Here is a 19,994-nt window from a genome sequence, read left to right on the forward strand (position 1 = left end):
GAAGTTTGAAAGAGATTTATTTAAAAACAGAACGACAAAAAAAAGCTTTGGTATTCCAAAACCCAACAATCAACAGTCACTGGAAAGTTAAACACCTCCCCTAAGGCCCAGAGGTACAAAATCATGGTCTCCGCAGGCTCATGGTAAGAAGGACACGATGTGCAAACCTGAGGGTGACGGAGACCCACCCCCTCCACGCAGGCAGCCTACGGGGCTCCAAACCTCCCAGAAATCACCGCCAAGATTCACTACCGAAGAGTGGATGCAAAAGCCATCCGGCAAAATCTCAACAATAAATTATTAATAAAAATTCATTCAAGAAAAGAACACATTAAATTAGGAAAAGAACACATTTTTTCCCAGACAAGTCTTTTCAAAAGAGGGTCTATTTCCTGGGGTAGAAGAAAGGGGGAAAGTGGAAGGAGTGAGTTCAATTTCAAGTATTTTCCGTACAGGTTCATTTTATTGAATCAAAAGCTTACAAAAAGTCCATCGGCCCCTCCCCTCCCCTCCCCGATGCAAACTCCTGAACATCCACACGCACTTCTGAGTCACTGGTGTCCCCCAACAAGGCACAAAAGGCTGGGTGCTTTCACAGGATCCCTTGTTCGCAGCAGCAGGACTTTCAGTGCTGGGCATCTTGTGCAAGTGGCGACTGAAAGCAGGACTGATGTCATTCAGACACTGGGATCTTCCTGTTCAATCAACAAGACAGGACGTTACTGCGCACGCCAACCCCAGTGGACAGCTACAGCAATCTCGAGGGAAGCAGGTGATGGGAACACCCTGCTGGCATCTCACCCTGGCTCGCAGCCGGCTGGGATGACGGCACCCAGCCCAGAGAAAGGCTACAGCCATCGTGGACTTGGGGCCTGGGTGTCTCCTTAGGCGCGTGCAGCAAGTTCACAGGCTCTGCTCTGGCCAGGCCTGGGTTCAGGGGTGGGAGGTCACTGGGCAAGATCCGAGAAGACAGCTTGGCCTGTCCCCCTGATCAGGTGGGAACCATGGGTGGATGGGGCTAGGCCAGATTAATAGCAGAGAAGTCCACCACCCAGTAGGGAGAAGCAGCCCGCCCACCTGCTTCACTGAGGCTGCCAGACCCACTCAACCCAATGCAGCCTGTGACAGCCACCCGGGAAGGCCATCTGCACATTTCTCTTTGATCTGACTTCTATGTTCCTCACGCTTGACAAGTTCAGACCTGCCTCCGACCCTTCTCCCACCCCTTTAGGTCAAGTGCTACTTCCTTCTCTGAACCAGAAGCCACTGGGAGCACAGACCTGGAATTAAACGTACCCTCCACCCCACCACAATCCAATGAGAGGAATGGCAGGCGGCCTCCCCCCAGGACACCCATCCTGAACTCCAAGATATGTTTCGACAAGAGTCCCACAGCCTCCATGGCCCAAACCATGGTTTCCTGGGAGCAAAGATAATTCAGGAAACAGGAAGGAAATGATCTTGTCCTGGCTGACGAGACTACTGCCTGAGGCTGGCTCACCGCAAGGGACTGACCTCTGAACTTGGTAGACAGGCTCTCAGGGGTGGGGATGCGGGTCTCATCAGCGGTTTAGGTAGAGGCTTCAAGTCCATCTAGGGGTTTGTGGCAGGTATTTTTAACTGTTGAGATTTAGGATGTGGTGACAGGACTGCCCACGTCCCTCGGAGGCCAACAGACATATCTACTCATGCCTGGATTTCACAGCTGCCCTGCCACTGGGCTCCTCTAAGAAGGTACTTTTAAATGTCCTCTCAAAGCATACCTGCTCCCCTCTGTGATGAGGACAAAGGATACTAGCTTAAAAGGACACTTCACGGGAGGGAGGTTCAAGAGGGAGGGGACATATATATACCTATGGCTGATTTATATTGATGTATAGCAGAAACCAACCCAATGTTGTAAAGCAATTAAAAATAAATTAAAAAAAAAAAAGGATATACCACCACTCCCCCAACCTCACCCTGTCCTAGACTTGGGACAGAATACAAGGCTGGGGCCCTGGGTGCTGGAGACTTTCTACCTTATTCCTGAAGAAGGGCTTGGCGCCAGGCCCACAGTACTCGTTGTAGATGAGCTTGAAGAGGAAAAGGTGGAAGAGGGTGATGAGGGAGGCCACGCTGAACCAGAAGAGGAAGGGCAGCCCCGGGTCCTGCTGGGCCATGTGCTCGTCGTGGGCCAGGATGGCCTTGAGGTGCAGCGTGTGCCGCAAGTCCTGCAGGTGCGTGAGGTCGGTGGAGATGTACAGCAGCGGCGTGATGGGCTGGGTCACCATGACCGAGAAGGTGTGGCCCTGGGGTGCCGAGGTCAGCTCCACAGGCTCGTCCAGGCAGCCCGCTTCACAGGCGTAGATCTTGACGAGCTGGCCTCGGGACTCTACAGACACGTGCAGGTACGGCTTGCCCTCGGCGTCTGCGAGCACAGCCAGGTTGATGTGGTCGTTCTTGTAGCGGATGCCGTGCAGGGCGTAGCTGTTGTGCAGCACATCAGGGTCGGCTTGGAACTGGAGGTGGTTCTCGGTGAACTGCAGGCCGCCGAAGCTGAGCACCATGCCCTGAAGGATGCCGGGGGCGCCTGCCCGCACCAGCCCCTTGCAGCCACGCTTCTGCAGGGTCAGCCTCCACAGGTCCCAGAGCTGCAGGATCTGCTGGACGGAGGACAGGCGACCTGGCCAGAGGTTCTCAGCGTGCATGGTGGCGTGGCCGCTGAAGCAGTGATCTTCATAGTTGAGCGTTGACTCCATCTGGTCCCGCTCCCTATGGCTCAGGTCGGGGCTGAGCAGTGGGGCTGGGGAGCAGGACAGCATGTAGTACAGCGTCAGGTTCACGGTCAGGCCAGACGGAGTGTGGGCATCAGTGATCTTCTTCATTTCCACACCTGTCATGCCATAGAGGATGCACGTTAAGGAGGACCACCACAGCTGGGAGGCTGAGGTTACGAAACAGAGATCAAGAGCAGCAGAGCCGGGGCCTTCCCTGCTAGTCCAGTGGCTAAGACTGCGAGCTCCCAATGCAGGGAACAAGGGTTTGATCCCTGGTTGGGGAACTAGCTCCCACATGCTGCAACTCAAAGTGTGTGCTGCAACTCAAAGTGTGTGCTGCAAATAAAGAACCCGCATGCTACAACAAAGATCAAAGATTCTGAGTACCACAACTAAGACCTGGTGTAGACAAATAAATATTAACAGCAACAACAAAAAGAGCAGCAGAGACACAAAGTTTTTGTCCTTAGGGATAAAAACAGCAGTTCCAGTCTCTCTAGAGCTCGGGAGAACACTATCCTGCCTGGCTTCCTCACATGACCACGTGGAGCCCCAAGAGCCTGAAACCTGCCAGTGGGGCTCCTGCCAGAGCCCAGAAGAACACAGACTTAGCCGAGCCTATGACGCCAGGTCGAAAGGCCACTCCCGTCTCCAGAACAGTCACCTATGCCCTGGCCGGTTGTGGGCTGCTTCTCTTTCCTGGGCTCATAGCCTCAAGCAACATCTGATCAGAGGAGCTCCATATTTGTATGAACGCTAGCCTCAAACAGCTAACCGCACATGTGGTGTCTCTACCTGGATGTCTGACAGGCATTTTGAACCTGACAAGGTTTGATTATTCCAGCCCCCCACTAATCCTTCCTTAAGTCATCTCCAGACACCTGCTGGAACGCTCCCCACGAACTCAGGAGTCACCTTCTCGTTCTTACTCTCCATGGCCAGTCCACTAAAAGTGCCGGTGACTCCAGCTCTGAAAATATCAGAGTCATCCACCTCGGCCTCCACAGTCACAACTCTGGTCCCAGCCACCCTCCTCTCACCTGGGCTCCTGCCAAAACCTTCTATCTGGTCTCCACACTCTGCTGCCCTCCACCCTCGCTTATTGTCTATACGCTGAGACAGCAGCCAGTGGACCCTTAAAAATGTGCACCAGGGACTTCCCTGGTGGTCGGGCAGTTAAGAATCCACCTTCCAATGCAGGGTACAAGAGTCTGATCCCTGGTTGAGGAACTAAGATTCCACATGCCACGGAGCAACTAAGCCCGTGGGCTCTGGAGCCCACAAGCCACAACCAGAGAAAACCGCATGCTGCAACAACCACCCGGCTCAGCCAAAAAATAAGTAATTTTTTTTTTTTAAAAGAAGTCCAAGCCTGTCACCAGCTGAAACTGTGGGGAACTGAGGAAAGAATCCCGGAACAGGCCAGGCCCTTCGTTTATCCTTTACCAACTGACCCTCCCCCGACCCCCCCAAACCACCCTGCTCAAACCAGCCTTCATTTACAAGAACAAATAACAATAACACCTGCCCTTTACGCACTTCTCTCATAAGACTCTGCTAAATGTCTTCTGAGGTAGGCGTTACTATTATTATTGAATACAGGCAAAGAGTCAGCGACTGGTTCAAGGTCATGCTCATACTAAGTGGTGGAGCAAAACAGTCAGCCCCAGACCCAATGCCAAGCCCAAGTATGAGCCACCCCAGGACCCCCCTTCAGTGTCAACTCTGCTGACTTTGCAGGGGAATCCCCAGGGTGGGCTGTGCTCACCCTGCTGCAAGGTGTGGACACCGAACAAAGCCAGACCTCACCTGGACTGAAGAGCTGAGCCCAGAGGCGCTGGTGATCCTGGAGCAGCTCAGCTGCTGGCATCTCCAAGAGCTCCAGCATTTCCTTCCGGGCCAAGTCCTGGAGCACCTTGAGCTCCTTGGCTGCTTTGCTTTTGAGCACCTGGGGGTTAAGAGGGCCTGAAACGTGCACCACCCACAGCACAGTCTCGTCCAGCTGCGTCTTGGGAGCCACCTGGAGACGGTCCACTAACTTCTTGGCGGCCACCACCACCAGATGCACCAGCCCCGTGGGAACAGGCGGGGACCGGCCAGAGTAGAGGAGGAACTGATGGTCTCCGACCTTCTCCAGGGTGCTGGTGAAGGCCCTGGGGGCCGGGCCGGCAGTGGGCCCCACAGTCTGCAGCGCGGCCACGCGTTCCGTGGGGTTGTTGAGCTGGATGCGCTGCAGGTAGACGTGGGGTCGGCCACGGTGAGCGAGAAAGTCCTCCTGCAGCAGCACGCAGTCTCGGCCGGACCCCGTGAGCAGGCCGGAGGCCGAGGCGGGGCCCGGGCCGGCGGCCGCAGGGCCGGGACCCGAGGTCCCCAGCTGCAAGCAACGTACTCGCCGCAGCAGCCCTTCCCGCAGAAGCAACACTGCCTCCCCAGCTTCAGGGAGCGCACTCAGAGGGCGCAGCTGCACGAAGGGCACGAAGTCCGGCGCCACGGCGGGCTCCCGCTCCCCAGGGGTCACCCACAGCCGGTTGGCGACCACGTCCAGGGCCAGAAAGCCGTTGGCCACCAGAGACGGCACCCCAGGGCCCAGGGGCACAGCCTCGCCCCGCTCCCGCAGGCTGCGCCAGGCGTGGGTGGCCGCCTCCAGACAGGCAGAGGGCTGGGCAGCGCCCGGCTCGCCGTGGGGCCAGGGCAGTAGCTGCAGGCCGCCCGCCGCCCGCCGCGCCCCGGAGCCCGCGAACCAGAGAAGCAGCACCAGCAGGCCGAGCAGGCAGAGTAGGCGGCGGGCCCAGCTGCTCGACAGCAGTCCCGGCAGCCCCTTAAGCCGCTGCTGCAGCCACATCGAGCCGCCAGGCGCGGGCGCGGCGCGGGGGCGGCCGCCGGGCCCGCCGCCCAGCCCACCGGCCCGGCCGCCCGCGCCTCACTCCCGGGCCCGGACCGCAGCGCCCACCCCGGGTCCAGTCGCAGGCGCCGCGGCAGCCACCACAGTGGCTTCCTCCTCCTTCTCGGTTCCCTCCGGCCGTAAAACAACACCAGCCGTCAAGCGCCGCCGAGTCTTTTGCGACAGTTGGAAAAGAGGCGGGTGGAGGAAGGGGAGAGACCGGGCCCTACAGGAGGCGAGGCCACAGCGAAGAAGGGGAGGGCGCCGCCGGGGGCTGGGCCACCCGTTCTTCAGTTCTGCCAAGTCCGAAAGAGTCCGATAGGGGTGTGTGGAAGACTGGAAGCTTCCAGCTCATGGGAAAAAAAAAAAAAGCCACCGCGCTAGCCAAACCTAACACGTGTTGGGCCCCATCTGCTACTGATGGATTCAACAGCCCTAAGATTTTTAAAAAATAATTTAAAAACTTTTTTCTCTATAAATGATCCTCACTGCAAAAATAACAACAGAGCAGAATAGTACCCTCCCCCCCCAAAAAAAAGAAAGAAAAAGAAAAGAAAGTAACCATTGTCAGTCAGATTTCCTAGGATATATTTTGTTGACACTTTTCCAGAACAGTCTGGCTGCATGTACAGTATATGGGACACAAACCAGTTCCAGGACGCTCAGTTTCTCTACCATACCAAGTCATCTTCTTCTTTTTCTTTTAGATAAGTAACTTTTAATTATTTATTTGGCATGTGTCAGCATGCGGCCTCTCTAGAGGGCTTAACTGCCCCAAGGCATGTGGAATTTTCCCAGACCAGGGATCGAACCCACGTCCCCTGCATTGGAAAAGAAAATGAAAGTGATAGTGGCTCAGTCCTGTATGATTCTTTGCGAGTCCATGAACTGTAGCCCACCAGGCCCCTCTGTCCGTGAAATTCTTCAGGCAAGAATACTGGAGTGGGTTGCCATTCTCTTCTCCACGGGATCTTCCCGACCCAAGGATGGAACCCTTGGTCTCCTGCATTGCATTACTGTCTGAGCCACCAGGGAATTCTTAACCATTGGACCACCAGGGAAGGCCCCTAAGTCATCTTCTTGATGTCAGCTGTGAGTTTTAACTTGTTAAATAATGTAAAACACTAAAGCTGCATGCTTTGAAAATGCTTTTCAATTGTGAATTATCAATGCAGAAGAGAAATTTTGTTTCTGGGGGAAAAAATTCAATCCGAGCACAGGAGCAGACAATGGAACGATTGTTTCCGTTTTAGTTTCAGGACATTCCAAAGTCAGACAATGTGCTTCCCAGTTGTTGAAAATTATACAGTCATTTGAGGTGGCTTTTTGTGAGCTGTGTGCAGACGCATGTGTTTGCTGAGTTCTAGGGCCAGCACCCTAAGAGAAGGCAACTCTCCAGGTGATCCTTCAGTATGCTCACCTTTTTATTTTTTTAAGATCATTATCAAAACATCCACACAGAATTCTTAACTCCCACAAGGATTTCACAAGCCCCACAGTACAGCTTCATGAATGTGCAGGAATCCGTAACCTACAGTCAGCAAGATAGGATCCATTCAACCAACTCAGCAAGGCAGAAGTACTTGGGAGGAACAGTGAAATGAGAGCAGAGGACTAAACCAGGCTAGATTCCCACCTGTAAAATGGGGATGACCAGAGAACCTGCCTCTCAGATTTCTGAGGAATAAATAAATTAATACAAGCAAAGCAAGCAAGGTGCAGTACATGTAAACCCATGTAATTGTTTTTGCTATTACAAACACCTGTGTGATAGACATATAGTTTGGTCTACTTTTAAGATTGTTTCTGGGGGAGCAATTTCTGGAAGTAGATTTCTACGTCAAAGAGAAGGGTCATTGTTGGTGCTCTTAACTCCCTTGTTGTTGTCATTATTGTTTAGTCACTAAGTTGTATCCAACTCGACTCTTTGCGACCCTGTGGATTATAGCCCACCAGGCTTCTTTGTCCATGTGGTTTCCCAGGCAAGAGCACTGGAGTGGGTTGCTATTTCCTCCTGGGAATCTTCCCCACTCAGGGATGGAATCCCCATCTCCTGCATTGGCAGGTGAATTCTTTACCATTGAGCCACCAGGAAAGCCCCCTCTCTCTCTTAACTTTTTACCACTCTCAAACACCCCAGGGGAAGGAATCACAGGGTCAGCAATATAGCCACAACAAAGTCAGAAGTTCAGGAGAAAGGACCTTGGACTTCCCTGATGGTCCAGTGGTTAAGAATCTGCTGGCCAGTGAAGGAAACATGGGTTCAGTCCCTGGCCCAGAAGATCCTACATACTTCCGAGCAATGAAGCCAGTGAGTCACAACTGCTGAAGCCCGAGGCTCTGGAGCCCGTGCTCCACAACAAAAGTCATTGCAACGAGAAGCCCATGGACCACAACAGAGAGTAGCCCCCTCTTGCCTCAACTAGAGAAAGCCAGCGTGCAGCAGCAAAGACCCAGCGCAGTCAAAAGTAAATTAAAAACAAAAAAGAGTGAGGACCCTGGCATGAGGCTACCTGGGTTTTGAATCTTGGCCTTGCCCCTTGCTAGCAAGTCAACTAACTTCCTTGGGCCTCGGTTTCTCCATCCATAAAATCGGGATCATAAGACAGCACTGGATTGGCCTGAGACTTAAGCTGGACAAATAAGTTAAACATTTAGCATATTGCCTGGCTTAAAATATGTTCCCCAGTGGCTCAGCAGTAAAGAATCTGCCTGTGATACAGGAGACGCAGGTATGATCCCTGGATCTGGGAGGATCCCCTTGAGAATGGCATGGCAACCCACTCCAGTATTCTTGCCTGGAGAATCCCATGGACAGAGGAGGCTGGAAGGGCTTTATACAGTTCATGGGGTCGCAAAGAGTCAGACACGACTGATGGACTAACACACACACGCACACTGGCTTAAAAAATAACACTCATTATTTAATTTTTTTTTGGCTAGGAAACAGGACACGTACATGATATAAAATTCAAAATATACAAAAGGGTGAAGCGTGGACATTAAGTCTTCCTCTTTCCGGGAGCTCCAGTTAGTTAGTTCCTCTTCCTACGTGGAACCACTGCTTCTTGTTCTTTGGATACTTTTCCAGAAATTCTATTCACTAACAAGTGTATCGGAGAAGGCACTGGCAAGCCACTCCAGTACTCTTGCCTAGAAAATCCCATGGATGGAGGAGCCTGGTAGGCTGCAGTCTGTGGGGTCGCTAAGGGTCAGACACGACTGAGCGAGTTCACTTCCACTTTTCACACATTGGAGAAGGAAATGGCAACCCACTCCAGTGTTCTTGCCTGGAGAATCCCAGGGACGGGGGAGCCTGGTGGGCTTCCGTCTATGGGGTCACACAGAGTCGGACACGACTGAAGTGACTTAGCAGCAGCAACAAGTGTATAGACAGAGATCTATATTTTTTCCTTCTCAGAAATTATATGATGTGAAAGTGAAGTCACTCAGTCCTGTCTGACTCTTTGCGACCCCATAGCCTGGAGCCTACCAGGCTCCTCTGTCCATGGGATTTTCCAGGCAATAGTACTGGAGTGGATTGTCATTTCCTTCTCCAAGTGATCTTCCCAACCCAGGGCTCGAACCCGGGTCTCCCGCATTGTAGACAGATGCTTTACCGTCACACTTGCATATTACTTTTTTCATTTAAGAGAACATCTTGGAAATTCTATTATTGTTATTATTATTAAAGGGAGTGGAAGCCAGTGGGACTTAGCATATTACTTGCATGTTACTTTTTTCATTTAAGGAAACCGCTTGGAAATTCTATTAATATTATTAAAAGGAGTAGGTACCAGTGGGACTAGCTGATGGCTGGCTGTAAAGGAGGCGGAGGTTGAGAATTGGCCGGTAACACAGAGAATGCAGCTGTTCACTGAGACTATCACACTTCCTTGGGTCAACAAAAGAAATGATAAAAATGGATAAAAGCAGAGAATGAAAGGGAGAAAAGCCTCTTGTGGCACCAGACTACTGCCCTTTAGCCCAGCTATCCTTTCTGTACTTTCCCAGAAAAGCAGAGTCCTGTTCCTTTAAATGTGCACAACACGTGCAGCACGTACCGGGAGTAACATCTGGGCGGCTGCCACCCCTGGCTGCTTAAAGAGACAGGCCTTCCTTTCCGATGAAGCTTGGACCGAGTGCAAGTTTCAGAAATTTAGTGAAGGGGGTTGATGGGAGAGAAGAATGGATATCGAAATTGGGGAGGTGGGGCAGGCTTCACCAGGGTGATGCTTTCTCCAAGGGAGGCCACCAGCCTCCAAGACTGATTTCCCCTACTGATTTGCAATGACTCTGGGAACCCCACTGCCCTAGGATTTTTTTCTGTCCAGAGTACATCAACATCATCGAGATTCTTCTTGGGCCCAAGCAAAAGGGAAGTTAGAGAAAAGTTGCCTCCCTTTCTGTGATCCCACGTCAGCTGTGTGACTTTGAGCAAGTTGCTCCACTTCTCTGAGCTTCGGTTTCCTCATTTCACGAACAGGGGCAATACTGCCCAAGCGGCAGGGCTCTGGGGAACGGGGCATGAGCCAGAGCTTTGAAAACTGAGCCAGTCGACACATGCTCCTTCTCTTCCCCTCTGCTTATCCTTCCATTTCCTCCTCGAAGGAGCTGTAATTTCAGCCTGCATCCTCCTGAATTCAAAAAACATCCGGCGGATCCTGGCATCAAGTCCTGTCCCCAGCTGCAGAAATGCCCTGCCATGGGTCCCAGGTCCCATTTGGCTGGCAGAAGCCCTGGTTGGCATGCATGCCTCCCTTCACTTGCCTTTTGACCTTGAGCTTGCTGCCGGGTCCCCTGGGCCTCACTTTTATCATCTTTACCACGAGTGAATCTCTGTACAATGAGATAATCTCCCAGGTTCTCAGGGACTGTACCTACTTTCTAAAAGAACATGTGGGATTCCCTGGTAGTCCAGTCGCTAAGACAGAGCTCCCAATGAAGGGGCCCAGGTTCAATTCCTGGTTGGGGAACTAGATCCCACAGGTCACAAATAGAGTGTACATGCTGAAACTAGAGTGCGTGCTGCAAGGATGATCGTTGAAGATCCCACGTGCTGCAAGTAAGACCTGGCACGGTCAAATAAATACATACATAAATAATGTGTTGACTTTGGATTGTATCAATAATATATATTCATTGTAAAATGAGTCTAAAAACAATGAAAAATATAAAAAAGAAAATAAAAACTACCTGGGAATAACATAGACATGTTCCCACAAGCTGGAAATTACGACTGTAAACGTTTGACCGCCATTTTCTTTTAGCATCGTATCTGTAAGGATATAATTTTGCTGAGTGGGGTCATAGTATATATACTGCTTTCCCGTCATGACATCCTATCCGTGGTGTATTCCTCATGCTGAAGCAGTCCCACATGCTTGAAGTACTCACTTCTGTGAAAGACCCTAAACAATTTCATTCATTCATTCATTCAACAATGACCTCAGGGACAAGACCTTTCTAGGCTCAGAGGTTCCCTTTACCTCCCAGGGACAAACAGGCAGAGGAAGTGAGCCCTTATTGTGGCTCGGTGATGCGCTTTTACATGTCCAGCAGCCAGGAGGGTCCGCAACGGTGTGGATGCCTCTGAACGCATTCCTGCCGGCCTCGCCCACTCCAGGCCCAGACCCTCACGCCCACTTTCGCTTTGAACGAGGACTAATGAAATCTGAAGGGCTGAGATGTACTGAGAGCTTATCACGGGGCTGTACTAAGTGCCCCGCTGATAACAATGTCACTAACCCGTGCAGGATCCAATGCATAGCGGCCATCGTAAACCCCACTTTTCAAGCGTGGAAACCGAGGCTCACATTGATCGTTACCATCAAGGCTTGACTCAGGGTCCTGGGTATAGAAACTTGCCTCGCCCCGTCTCGCCTCCTCTTCCCGGTCGGAGTGAAGCCCCGGGAGAAGAGAGGGAGCAGGGCGGCGGCGGAAGGACCCGGGAGCCGCGGGAACAGGCGGTAGGGAGCTGCCTGGACTCGGAGAGGCAGCGGGTACGGGCGAGCCTGCAGGAAACCCTGCCCCCAGGCCGCGCGGCGCGACACCGCCCCCGGGGCGGGCCCAGTGCGTGGCAGCGGGATCGCCCACCCCATCGCGAAGTTTCCAGCCTGCGAGCGCCGCTGGACCGGCCGGACGTTCCCAGGCCCCAGCCATGCGGCTCCTGCTGCTCCTGGCCCCGCTGGGCTGGCTGCTCCTAGCCGAAACGAAGGGTGACGCCAAGCCGGAGGGTGAGGGCTCCGGGCGGGGAAGTGGGGGTGCGGGAGGGAGACATTAGGGGCTGGAGCGGGAGGATGGGGGCAGGAGGGCTAGTCTAGGGGCTACCTTCGTTAGGAGTGGTCTGTAGGGAAGTCCTGGGCTTCCGAGGGTTTCTGGATTCAGGCTGCTGGTCCCCTGACTAGCTGGTGACTTGGACAAATCACTTCCCCTCTTAGGGTTGCGGTTCCCACTTTCATGCCGCTGGAGGGGAGGAATGGCCGAAGTCCTGTTCACTACCCGAAGAGTCAAATAATAATAGCATTCATAATAATAAGAACAGTAGCTACCATATATGGAACACTGGCCACGGATCAGACATCAATTAAGGCGATCCCAAGCTGAAGCCCATCCTTCTATTATTCCCATTTTCCAGCTGGGCAAACTGAGGCTCTCTAGAGTTGACTCACTTGCCCAAGGTCATTCTGCTTGTGGACTTTGGAACCTGGATTCACACCTGGGCCTCACAACAATGGAGTGAGGGGCCCCTGGGCAGAGTTGGGGGTGGAAGGGGTGGCTCAAATGCCAGAACCGTTGGTACTTGCCTGTGTCCACTGTGGTCTGTTCTGCCCCTGCCAGGTGAGTCTTAACTCTCTCTGGGTTGCACATGAGGAAACTGGGGCCCAGGCAGGTGCAGTGACTGCCCAGGGAGGTCCAACCTTGGAGTGGTTGGTCTCAGATCTGCTGGATTCTGGGTCTAGTGCTCCTTCTACATCCCCAAGGCAGATTGGATTTCAAGGTGTCCCACCATCCCAAGTGGGTGCTACACTCCTCCTCAGCTCTACCTGGACCACCTGCCCAATGAGCATCTGAGAGCCCCCAGGAGGACACTGAAGGCGGGCAAGCCCAGCGAAGCAGAGCCAGACTGGCCACAGCCTCCATCATCCCTGTTCTCCTTGGTCCATCCTCCTAAAGAACCTGGGAACAAAGGATGGTAGTTTAGCAGACTTGGGCCAGGAGAAGGGGTGGGCACCACCATTTCTTAAATACTTCCTTTGTGTCAGGTTCTACCCAAGGCCACATGTCTCCCATGGTGAAGCAGTGTTTCTTCATCTCCATGAGGCTTGGTGTTCTAGCCTGCAAAACAGGAGCGAACATACCTCAGTCCCAGAGCTCGAACAGGGATTCCATGGGTTGAGCCCTGTTGGTGAGAGTTCAGCTCAATGCCCAGGCCATTGAGGCATTTTCTTTCTTGGGCCCAGTGCTACTTTCCGGAGTATCCAGCAGGACAGTAAGACCTGTCAAAAAATCTGGTGAGGGTGGTGCTAAGCACAGGGCTGGGCTGGTGATATGTGCAAAGGGCCTGTGGCCGGGGTCTAGTTGCTGGCCTTTTTTCCCCCTGAGTCTCTCTTCCTTCTGCTTCTACTGATATAGGCTCACTTCAGACCATCCCAGGAAAGAAACCCCAACCACCTATGATGAAGCCCAGGGTGGGTGAGTTGGAGAGACCAAATTGAGGACAAGGCTGCAGGTGCCTTGATCCCCAGCAGGAGATGAGAGGGGGCAGAGTAGGTACAAGGCAGCCTCCAGAGTGTGCAGGATTCCGGGTGCTGCTGAGATAATCCAGGTCAAGCACCTGGTAGATAAGCAGGTCCCCAGACATGTGACTAATATGAGGCCGCTCTCAAGTGGCCGCCCTGTGCTTCCCTTGCTCCATTCAGCTATCCGTTTTGATAGCATACGTAATCATTGGGCCCATTTTGCAGTTGGGAAGACTGAGTTTCCTAAAAGGTTAGACCCCTGGTTTCAGATTGCCACAGCTGGTTGGAGGTGGCGTCATTGTCTGCAACTCAGACCTTCTGCTCATTCCTGCTGACCCTTACCTTTGGCTAGAGGGGTGTCCTTGTCGGGAGATGCTGCTTGGAGGAGTCTCTCCAGCTCTCCCAGACCCAGCTGGTTGGAACCCCTCAGTTTGCTGGCTAGGAAGACAGCGGAGAATGGAAGTTTTTTCTCTAGGCCTTGCTCAAGTTGCCTACTGGCCTCCCGTTGGGGCCAGCTCCTTCCTTCCCCTGGCTGGGCGGGGACACCCAGCCCAACACCAGGTGGCCAGGATGGTGCAGCTGCAGAGCAAAGTTCCATGGGGCAGGCGCAGGGACTAGGCCAGATGTCCCTCGGGGGCCCAGCGAGGCATGAAGTGGGGCCAGGAACTTGCTGTTTGGGGCTTGGGCGGTAGGATGGAGATTCTCTCAAGAGCTTGTCCACCCTTCGAACACTCAAGGATTCGACACAGGGAAAGAAAGATGGATGGTTCTCACTTTCAGGGTGCTCCCAGTCTGAGGGGGGAAGACACAGAGTTCCTCACCACAGTGGATGCCCAATCTGGGGGAGACAGAACCCTTTGCGACCTTCTGTGCCTGAGGGAAGAGACTTTGGCCCCTCCTGGGGGAGCCCCCAGACTGATAGGGAGGGACCAAAAAAGGCCTTCAATAAAGCAGGATCCAAACAAACAAATTTGTACAGAGCTGAGGGCGTGGGAGAGTCCCCAAAGGCAGCCCTGTCCTTTCTGCCTTTCTTCCCTTTCCCTTCTTCCCTGGCTCACGCCTTTCCCTGCAGGCCTTCATCTGGCCACAGAGAGGGGAGGACCAGCCGCGATGTCGTTGAGATCTGAGGCTCCAGGATTACCAGCTAGGCTTGGGTGGGAGCTTCAAGCCCTGCTGTGGAACAGTGGGAAATGGAGAAGCAGGCAGACCCAGCTGGTTGGTGTGTGTGTGTGTTGGGAGGGGTGAGTCTGAGGAGACCTAAGGGTGTGAGTGGGAGGCCAGACCCCTGGAGAGAGGCAGGGTTGGCTCTGGCCCTGGGAATCCCCATCTCCCAGCTCTGCATCCTTCCAGCCCCAGGTGGGCGTTGGGGATAGGGGAGGAGTTTTCATTCATTTCCACCTCCCTAGGGAGCAGACCGGGTGTGTCCTGACCACGCCTTGAAATCCAAGACACACAGACCATCGGCCCCCTTGCCTGGGCTGGCATTGCTTGGGGCGAGGAGTTGGCATACCACGGAGCCCAGCTGAACTGGCCTGAATCCTCAGCCTTCTCTTGGGATCCTAGACAGATGTCTGCATTCCTGCAAGCCCCTGGCTCAGCCTTTCCGGTCATTCTTGCTCTCAGGAAGGCAACTCCCCTCCATCCTGGTCCCCCCAGCACAGCTCCTTCTGTTAGGGGAGGTTCCCTATGACAAAAACTCCTGGGACTCCCCAGCCAAGCTCATTCAATCCTCACAAGTGTCTCTCTAGGAAGGTGATTTTTCTTTTTCTGGCTGCACTGTACAGCTTGGAAGATCTTAGTTCTGTGACCAGGGATTGAACTTGGACCTTCAGCAGTGAAAGCAAAGAATTCTAACCATTGCTGGACTGCCAAGGAATTCCCTGATACTGTTGTTACTACTCCCATTTTGCAGATAGGAAAACAGAGCCGCAGAGAGGCTAAGTTACTCTCCCAGCAATCTGTCTCTTGCAGTTTGCCACTCCGCTCTGCTGTCTGGTTTATCTCTGCTGACCCTGGATCGTGGGTCATCATCTCTCCAGGGGAACCACCGCTGAACTTGGAGTAGCAGGTCAAGGGGACCAAGAGCCCTGGATGGCTGGCCTCACATGGGCCTTGGCCTCAGCCTGTGGCGGCTGGCTGGACCAGACAGCAAGCAGGTGGGCGGGTCCGTGGTGTTCGTGGAAGGCGAATCCTCCACGTTGTCACCCTGTGGGCTGCCCAGAGCTGTGGCTGCACGGTGAGTTGGGAAGAGACCTTACCACATGACTGGAGCTGGGTGCCCACGCTGGGGAGGCCTGAGAGAAGGCGGCCGGAAAGGCTGGATTCAGCTGGCAGCTGGGATTCCCAGCATTCCAGGATCTTGGACAGGGAGGTGAAGGGCATGGACGTGTGGGATTCCAGCTCATTCCTGTCCTATACTTCAAGGTTCTGTGACCTTGGACAGGTTATGTAGCCTCCCTGTGCCTCAGTTTCCTCATCTGTAGAAGGAGAGTAGAAATATCACCTATCACATAGGATGGTGTTTTAAAAAATTATTTAATTGGCTGTGCTAGGCCTTCACGGCTGCCTGTAGGCGTTTCTCTAGTTGCGGCGAGTGGGCTTCTCCTTGCGGTGGCTTCTCTTGTCATGGAGCACAGGCCCCAGAGTGCAGGCTCAGTAGTTCTGGCGCACGGGCTTAGTTACCTTGCGGCATGTGAGATCGTCCCAGGCCGGGATCAAACCTGTGTCCCCAGCATTGGCAGAAGGATTCTTAACCACTGGACCACCAGAAAAGTCCCTGCTTAAGTTGTTGGTGGTTAAATTCGATAACAGGTGTGACACGCTTCAGGCAGTGCATGGCACTGATTCAAGGCTCGGCTGGTGCTGGTGCCTACTAGTCACTCCCCACAGGGCCCCGAAGGCCACGCTCTGCACACCAGGCCCAAGTCACACTCAGTCCCAGCCTTGGGGAGGGGGAGGGGCACCAAGGAAATAGACACACTGGGCTCAGCATGACAAAGGGAGAACAAGCAGGTTTATACTGGTACTGCACCTGCTGGGCAAACTGAGACTGCTGGAACTGAGGACTGATGGATAAGGGGATGAGACTGAGGAGGGCTTCCTGGAGGTGGTCTGGGGAAGGAGCAAGTTTTGCAGGCAGAACAAAAGAATAGGGTGCCGGTTGGATTCATCAAGGCAGTTTCATGGGGATGTTGAGAGCTGGTGCCAGGGTCCCTTAGGGTAGGGGCCTGCCTTGAGTTCTCTTGCTGTGAACCACCTCCCCAGTCCCTGCACGGGAGCCTAGAGTCAGAAGACCAGGGGATGGGTGGTCCTATCCAGTCAATCCTAAAGGAAATCAACCCTAAATATTCATTGGAAGGACTGATGCTGAGGTTAAAACTCCTATACTTGGCTACCTGATGTGAAGAGCTGACTCATTAGAAAAGACCTTGATGCTGGGAAAGATTGAAGGCAAGAGGAGAAGGGGACGACAGAGGATGAGATGGTTGGATGGCATCACTGATTCAATGGACAAGTTTGAGCAAACTCTGGGAAATGGTAAAGGAGACAGAATCCTGGCGTGCTGCAGTCCATGGGGTCACAGAGAGTCGGACACAACTGAGTGACTGAACAACATCAGCCTCCAGGCCCTGGATTGGAGCCTAGAGTCAGAGGACCAAGGGATGGGTGGGACCAGAGGTTTCTAAACGTGGCTGACATCAGAAATCACCAGGGAAGTGGAGGAAGAATCCAATCCAGCCTCCTGGCTCCATTTCAGATTGCTGTCCTGGGACCCAGGAGTGTGGATTCACAACCTCCTTTGTGATGCTAATATGCCGGCAGGTTTGGGACCCCCTGTAATGGGCGATTGTGGCCAGGAGAGTGGACACTGTGTTGTCCAAGGAATATAGGATTTGTAAGGTCCCCTTGCAAGACCCTGGCAAGGAAAACTGAGCAAAGACAGGCTGGGCAGGTGGAAGGGGACATATGGGGAGGGCCTGGCTGGACCGTCTCTTTATTTTTTTTTATTTTTTTATTTTTTGGACCGTCTCTTTAGATGGAGACGGATGCCTGATCACAATCCAGGCCTGAGCGGGGCATGCAGAGTTAAGAGCGGGGCCTTTAGAGCCAGATGTCTGTGTCCACATCATCGTGCTGCCTTGGGCAGGTTACTGTGTCTGAGTCTTCCCCCCGCCCCGCCCCCTGCCGCCTGACTTCAGGAGCCCTTGCCAGTAGAGAATCCAGAATCTCACATAGATGCACACACTGGCTTTTTCCATCCATGAAATGTGACACTCTTCCTGTCCCCAGCAGCCCCTGCTGTCGACCAGAAGGCCTCAGAGCTGAGGCTTTGGCTCTCCTTGCCTGGGGGCAGAATTAACCATCCAGGCAGGAGTTGAGGGGAGTCCTTCCCCTGAGTGTGAGCCACACCCCTCTTCCCTGGACCCCAGCATCAGATGGTGAGGCCTCCCCTCTCCACACCTGCCTAGTGAATCCACCCTTTTCTGCCCCAGGTCTGCGGACCCACCCTCAGTGGATTCTTGCCAATCCTGGCCCGGCTGCCTGGCGCCAACCCCCTGCTCTGGGACCAGCAGCCTGGTCCCAGAGCAGATGGCTCAGCCAGCTTTGCCAGCTTGGACCCCTTTGTTCTTTTAGCCCAGGCTCCTCCTGACTTCTTGGGGAGGTCAGGGTGGGAGGGCTTGACCTACCTGTGCTGGCCTGGTCACTTGCAGTGGCCATAAAAGGGCTAAGTCCTGGACCCCAGGGAACAAGACTCACCCGGTGAATCAATGATGAGTGCTGCAAATGATGGAGTCCTGCCTCTGAGGGCAGGAGAGAGGTCAAGAGAAATCCAAGGAGGCTTCATAGAGGTGGAGGTAGGGAAGAAGTGTCACTGGCCCTGAGACCGGGAGGAAGGTTAGAGAAAGGGCAGAGAGAGAAAGCCCTGGCAGGAGGGAGGTGTCCAGCAAGGTGAGGAGCGGGGCCTGCTTGGTGGAGGGAATGAGGGAATGAGGATGTCAAAGGCCAATGGACAGGTCCCTGAATGCCAGAGCAAGGCATTTGCCTCTCAGTGATCAGCACCAAAAATAGCTCTTAATGTGTGCCACCATTACAACAAGGATTTTCCAGGCCTGAAAGTGAAAAGCGCTTCCCTGGTGGCTCAGGCGGTAAAGAATCCGCCTGCAATGTGGGAGACCTGGGTTTGATCCCTGGGTTGGGAAGATTCCCTGGAGGAGGGCATGGTAACCCACTCTAGTATTCTTGCCTGGAGAATCCCTATGGACAGAGGGGCCTGGGCTACAGTCCATGGGGTCGCAAACAGTCAGGCATGACTGAGCATGTGAAAGTGAAAAAAGTGCTCATGATTGAGCACAGAAAGTGAAAAAAGTGAAAGCATTGGTCGCTCAGTCATGTCTGACTCTTTGGGTCCCCATGAACTGTGGCCCTCCTCCGTCCATGAAGAATTCTTCAGTCAAGAATACTGGAGTGGGTAGCCATTCCCTTCTCCAGGGAATCTTGGAGACCCCAAGGAATCTCCAGGGATTGAACCCAGGTCTCCTGTATTGCAGGCGGATTCTTTACTGTCTGAACCACCAGAGCCTGATCTCATTTAATTAGTCTAGCATCCCTGGGAAGCAGGTACTGTTATTACCCCTGTTTTACAAGGGGGAAACTGCAGCTCAGAAGGCAAAGGACTTGCCCAGGGTCACACAGTTGGTAAGGAAAAGAGCCAGGAGCCTATCCAAGCCAGCTACAAAGTTGGTTGGTTTTTTTTTCCCAACCAGAGATTCATCCTGGGCCTCAGCAGTGAAAGCCCAGACTCCTAACCACTAGTACACCAGGGAACTCCCAGAGCCTTTACTTCGCAGAGAATGCAGTCTCAAAGTATGGTCTGGGAACGGTTTGTCCAGGGCTCCCAGAGACCTGTGAGAGACTTTCCAGCAGGTTCTGTTGTTGAGATAAAGCCACCCTGCAGAGTCCAGAGTGGTTCCTTGTTAAAAAGGTAGCATAAGTGAGCTCATTTATATCACTTTTTAGATTCCACATATAAGGAATGCCATAGAATATTTTTCCTTCTCTGTCTGACTTACTTCAGAAAGAGACTCACAGACTTAGAAAACGAACTTATAGTTGCTGGGGGTAAGGAGGGGAGGAAGGGATAGGGAGTTTGGGATGGACATACACCCACTACTCTATTTAAAACAGATGACAAACAAGCACCTACTGTATAGCACAGGGAACTCTGTTCAGTGTTCTGTGGCAGCCTGGATGGGAGAGGAGTCTGGAGGAGAATGGATATGTATGGCTGAGTCCCTTTGCTGTCCACCTGAAACTATCACAACATGGTTAATCAATTGTGTGCTCAGTCACGCCTGACTGTTTGCAGCCCCATGGCCTGTAGCTTGCCAGGCTCCTCTGCCCATGGAATTTTCCAGGCAAGAATACTGGAATGGGGTGCCATTTCCTATTCCAGGATAATTGGTTATACTCCAATACAAAATTTTTTTTAAGTTTTTTTTTTTTTTTTTAAAAAGGTAGTGTAGCCACTCTTGGCCAAAGACCAGGATTTCAAGTGAATTTCTCTGCAGGCCAACTCTTCTTGGTTCTCATGGTGTTGGGAGAATCCAAGGC

The 19,994-nt window shown here is 53.1% G+C and overlaps 2 protein-coding genes across 6 annotated transcripts in view; one reads left to right on the plus strand and one right to left on the minus strand.

Moving 5' to 3' along the window:
* On the minus strand, positions 1 to 5,780 carry KIAA2013 (KIAA2013 ortholog). Of its 4 annotated transcripts, XR_016039626.1 has the most exons (5): positions 4,569 to 5,780; positions 2,022 to 2,875; positions 1,516 to 1,593; positions 802 to 927; positions 1 to 695 (listed from the first exon to the last, which is right to left on the minus strand). XR_016039626.1 is itself a non-coding variant. In XM_055419590.2 (3 exons), the coding sequence occupies exons 1-3, from the start codon at positions 5,599 to 5,601 to the stop codon at positions 674 to 676; spliced, it is 1,905 nt and encodes a 634-aa protein (XP_055275565.1). In that variant the 5' UTR covers positions 5,602 to 5,779; the 3' UTR covers positions 1 to 673. The 4 variants fall into 4 exon arrangements, 3 of the variants coding, with proteins under 3 accessions (XP_055275565.1, XP_055275563.1, XP_055275564.1); XM_055419590.2 differs by lacking the exons at positions 802 to 927; positions 1,516 to 1,593 and having other exon boundaries at positions 1 to 691; positions 4,569 to 5,779; XM_055419588.2 differs by lacking the exons at positions 802 to 927; positions 1,516 to 1,593 and having other exon boundaries at positions 1 to 691; positions 2,015 to 2,875; positions 4,569 to 5,779.
* A 5,931-nt stretch (positions 5,781 to 11,711) lies between these two features.
* The window catches only part of PLOD1 (procollagen-lysine,2-oxoglutarate 5-dioxygenase 1), a 30,033-nt gene continuing 21,750 nt past the window's right edge, over positions 11,712 to 19,994 (plus strand). Inside the window, exon 1 of one of the 2 annotated variants that reach the window (XM_055419592.2) lies at positions 11,712 to 11,876. In XM_055419592.2, the coding sequence (XP_055275567.2) occupies positions 11,801 to 11,876 (76 nt within the window). In that variant the 5' untranslated portion in view covers positions 11,712 to 11,800. Of the gene's footprint in view, positions 11,877 to 15,385; positions 15,619 to 19,994 lie in introns of those variants that run through there. The other variant, XM_055419591.2, reaches the window with a different exon arrangement.

The sequence above is a fragment of the Moschus berezovskii genome, chromosome 17, assembly GCF_049115385.1.
Source record: "Moschus berezovskii isolate FMDL1 chromosome 17, NW_MosBer_1.0, whole genome shotgun sequence".
NCBI classification, from domain to species: domain Eukaryota; kingdom Metazoa; phylum Chordata; class Mammalia; order Artiodactyla; family Moschidae; genus Moschus; species Moschus berezovskii.

Bases quoted from the DNA above. Each gene is read 5' to 3' on its own strand.
- KIAA2013 (XM_055419588.2), bottom strand. From the start codon at position 5,601: ATGTGGCTGCAGCAGCGGCTTAAGGGGCTGCCGGGACTGCTGTCGAGC. The intron at 2,876-4,568 runs GTGAGGTCTGGC...ATGGCATGACAG, and splicing joins GGCTCAGCTCTTCAGTCCAG to GTGTGGAAATGAAGAAGATC.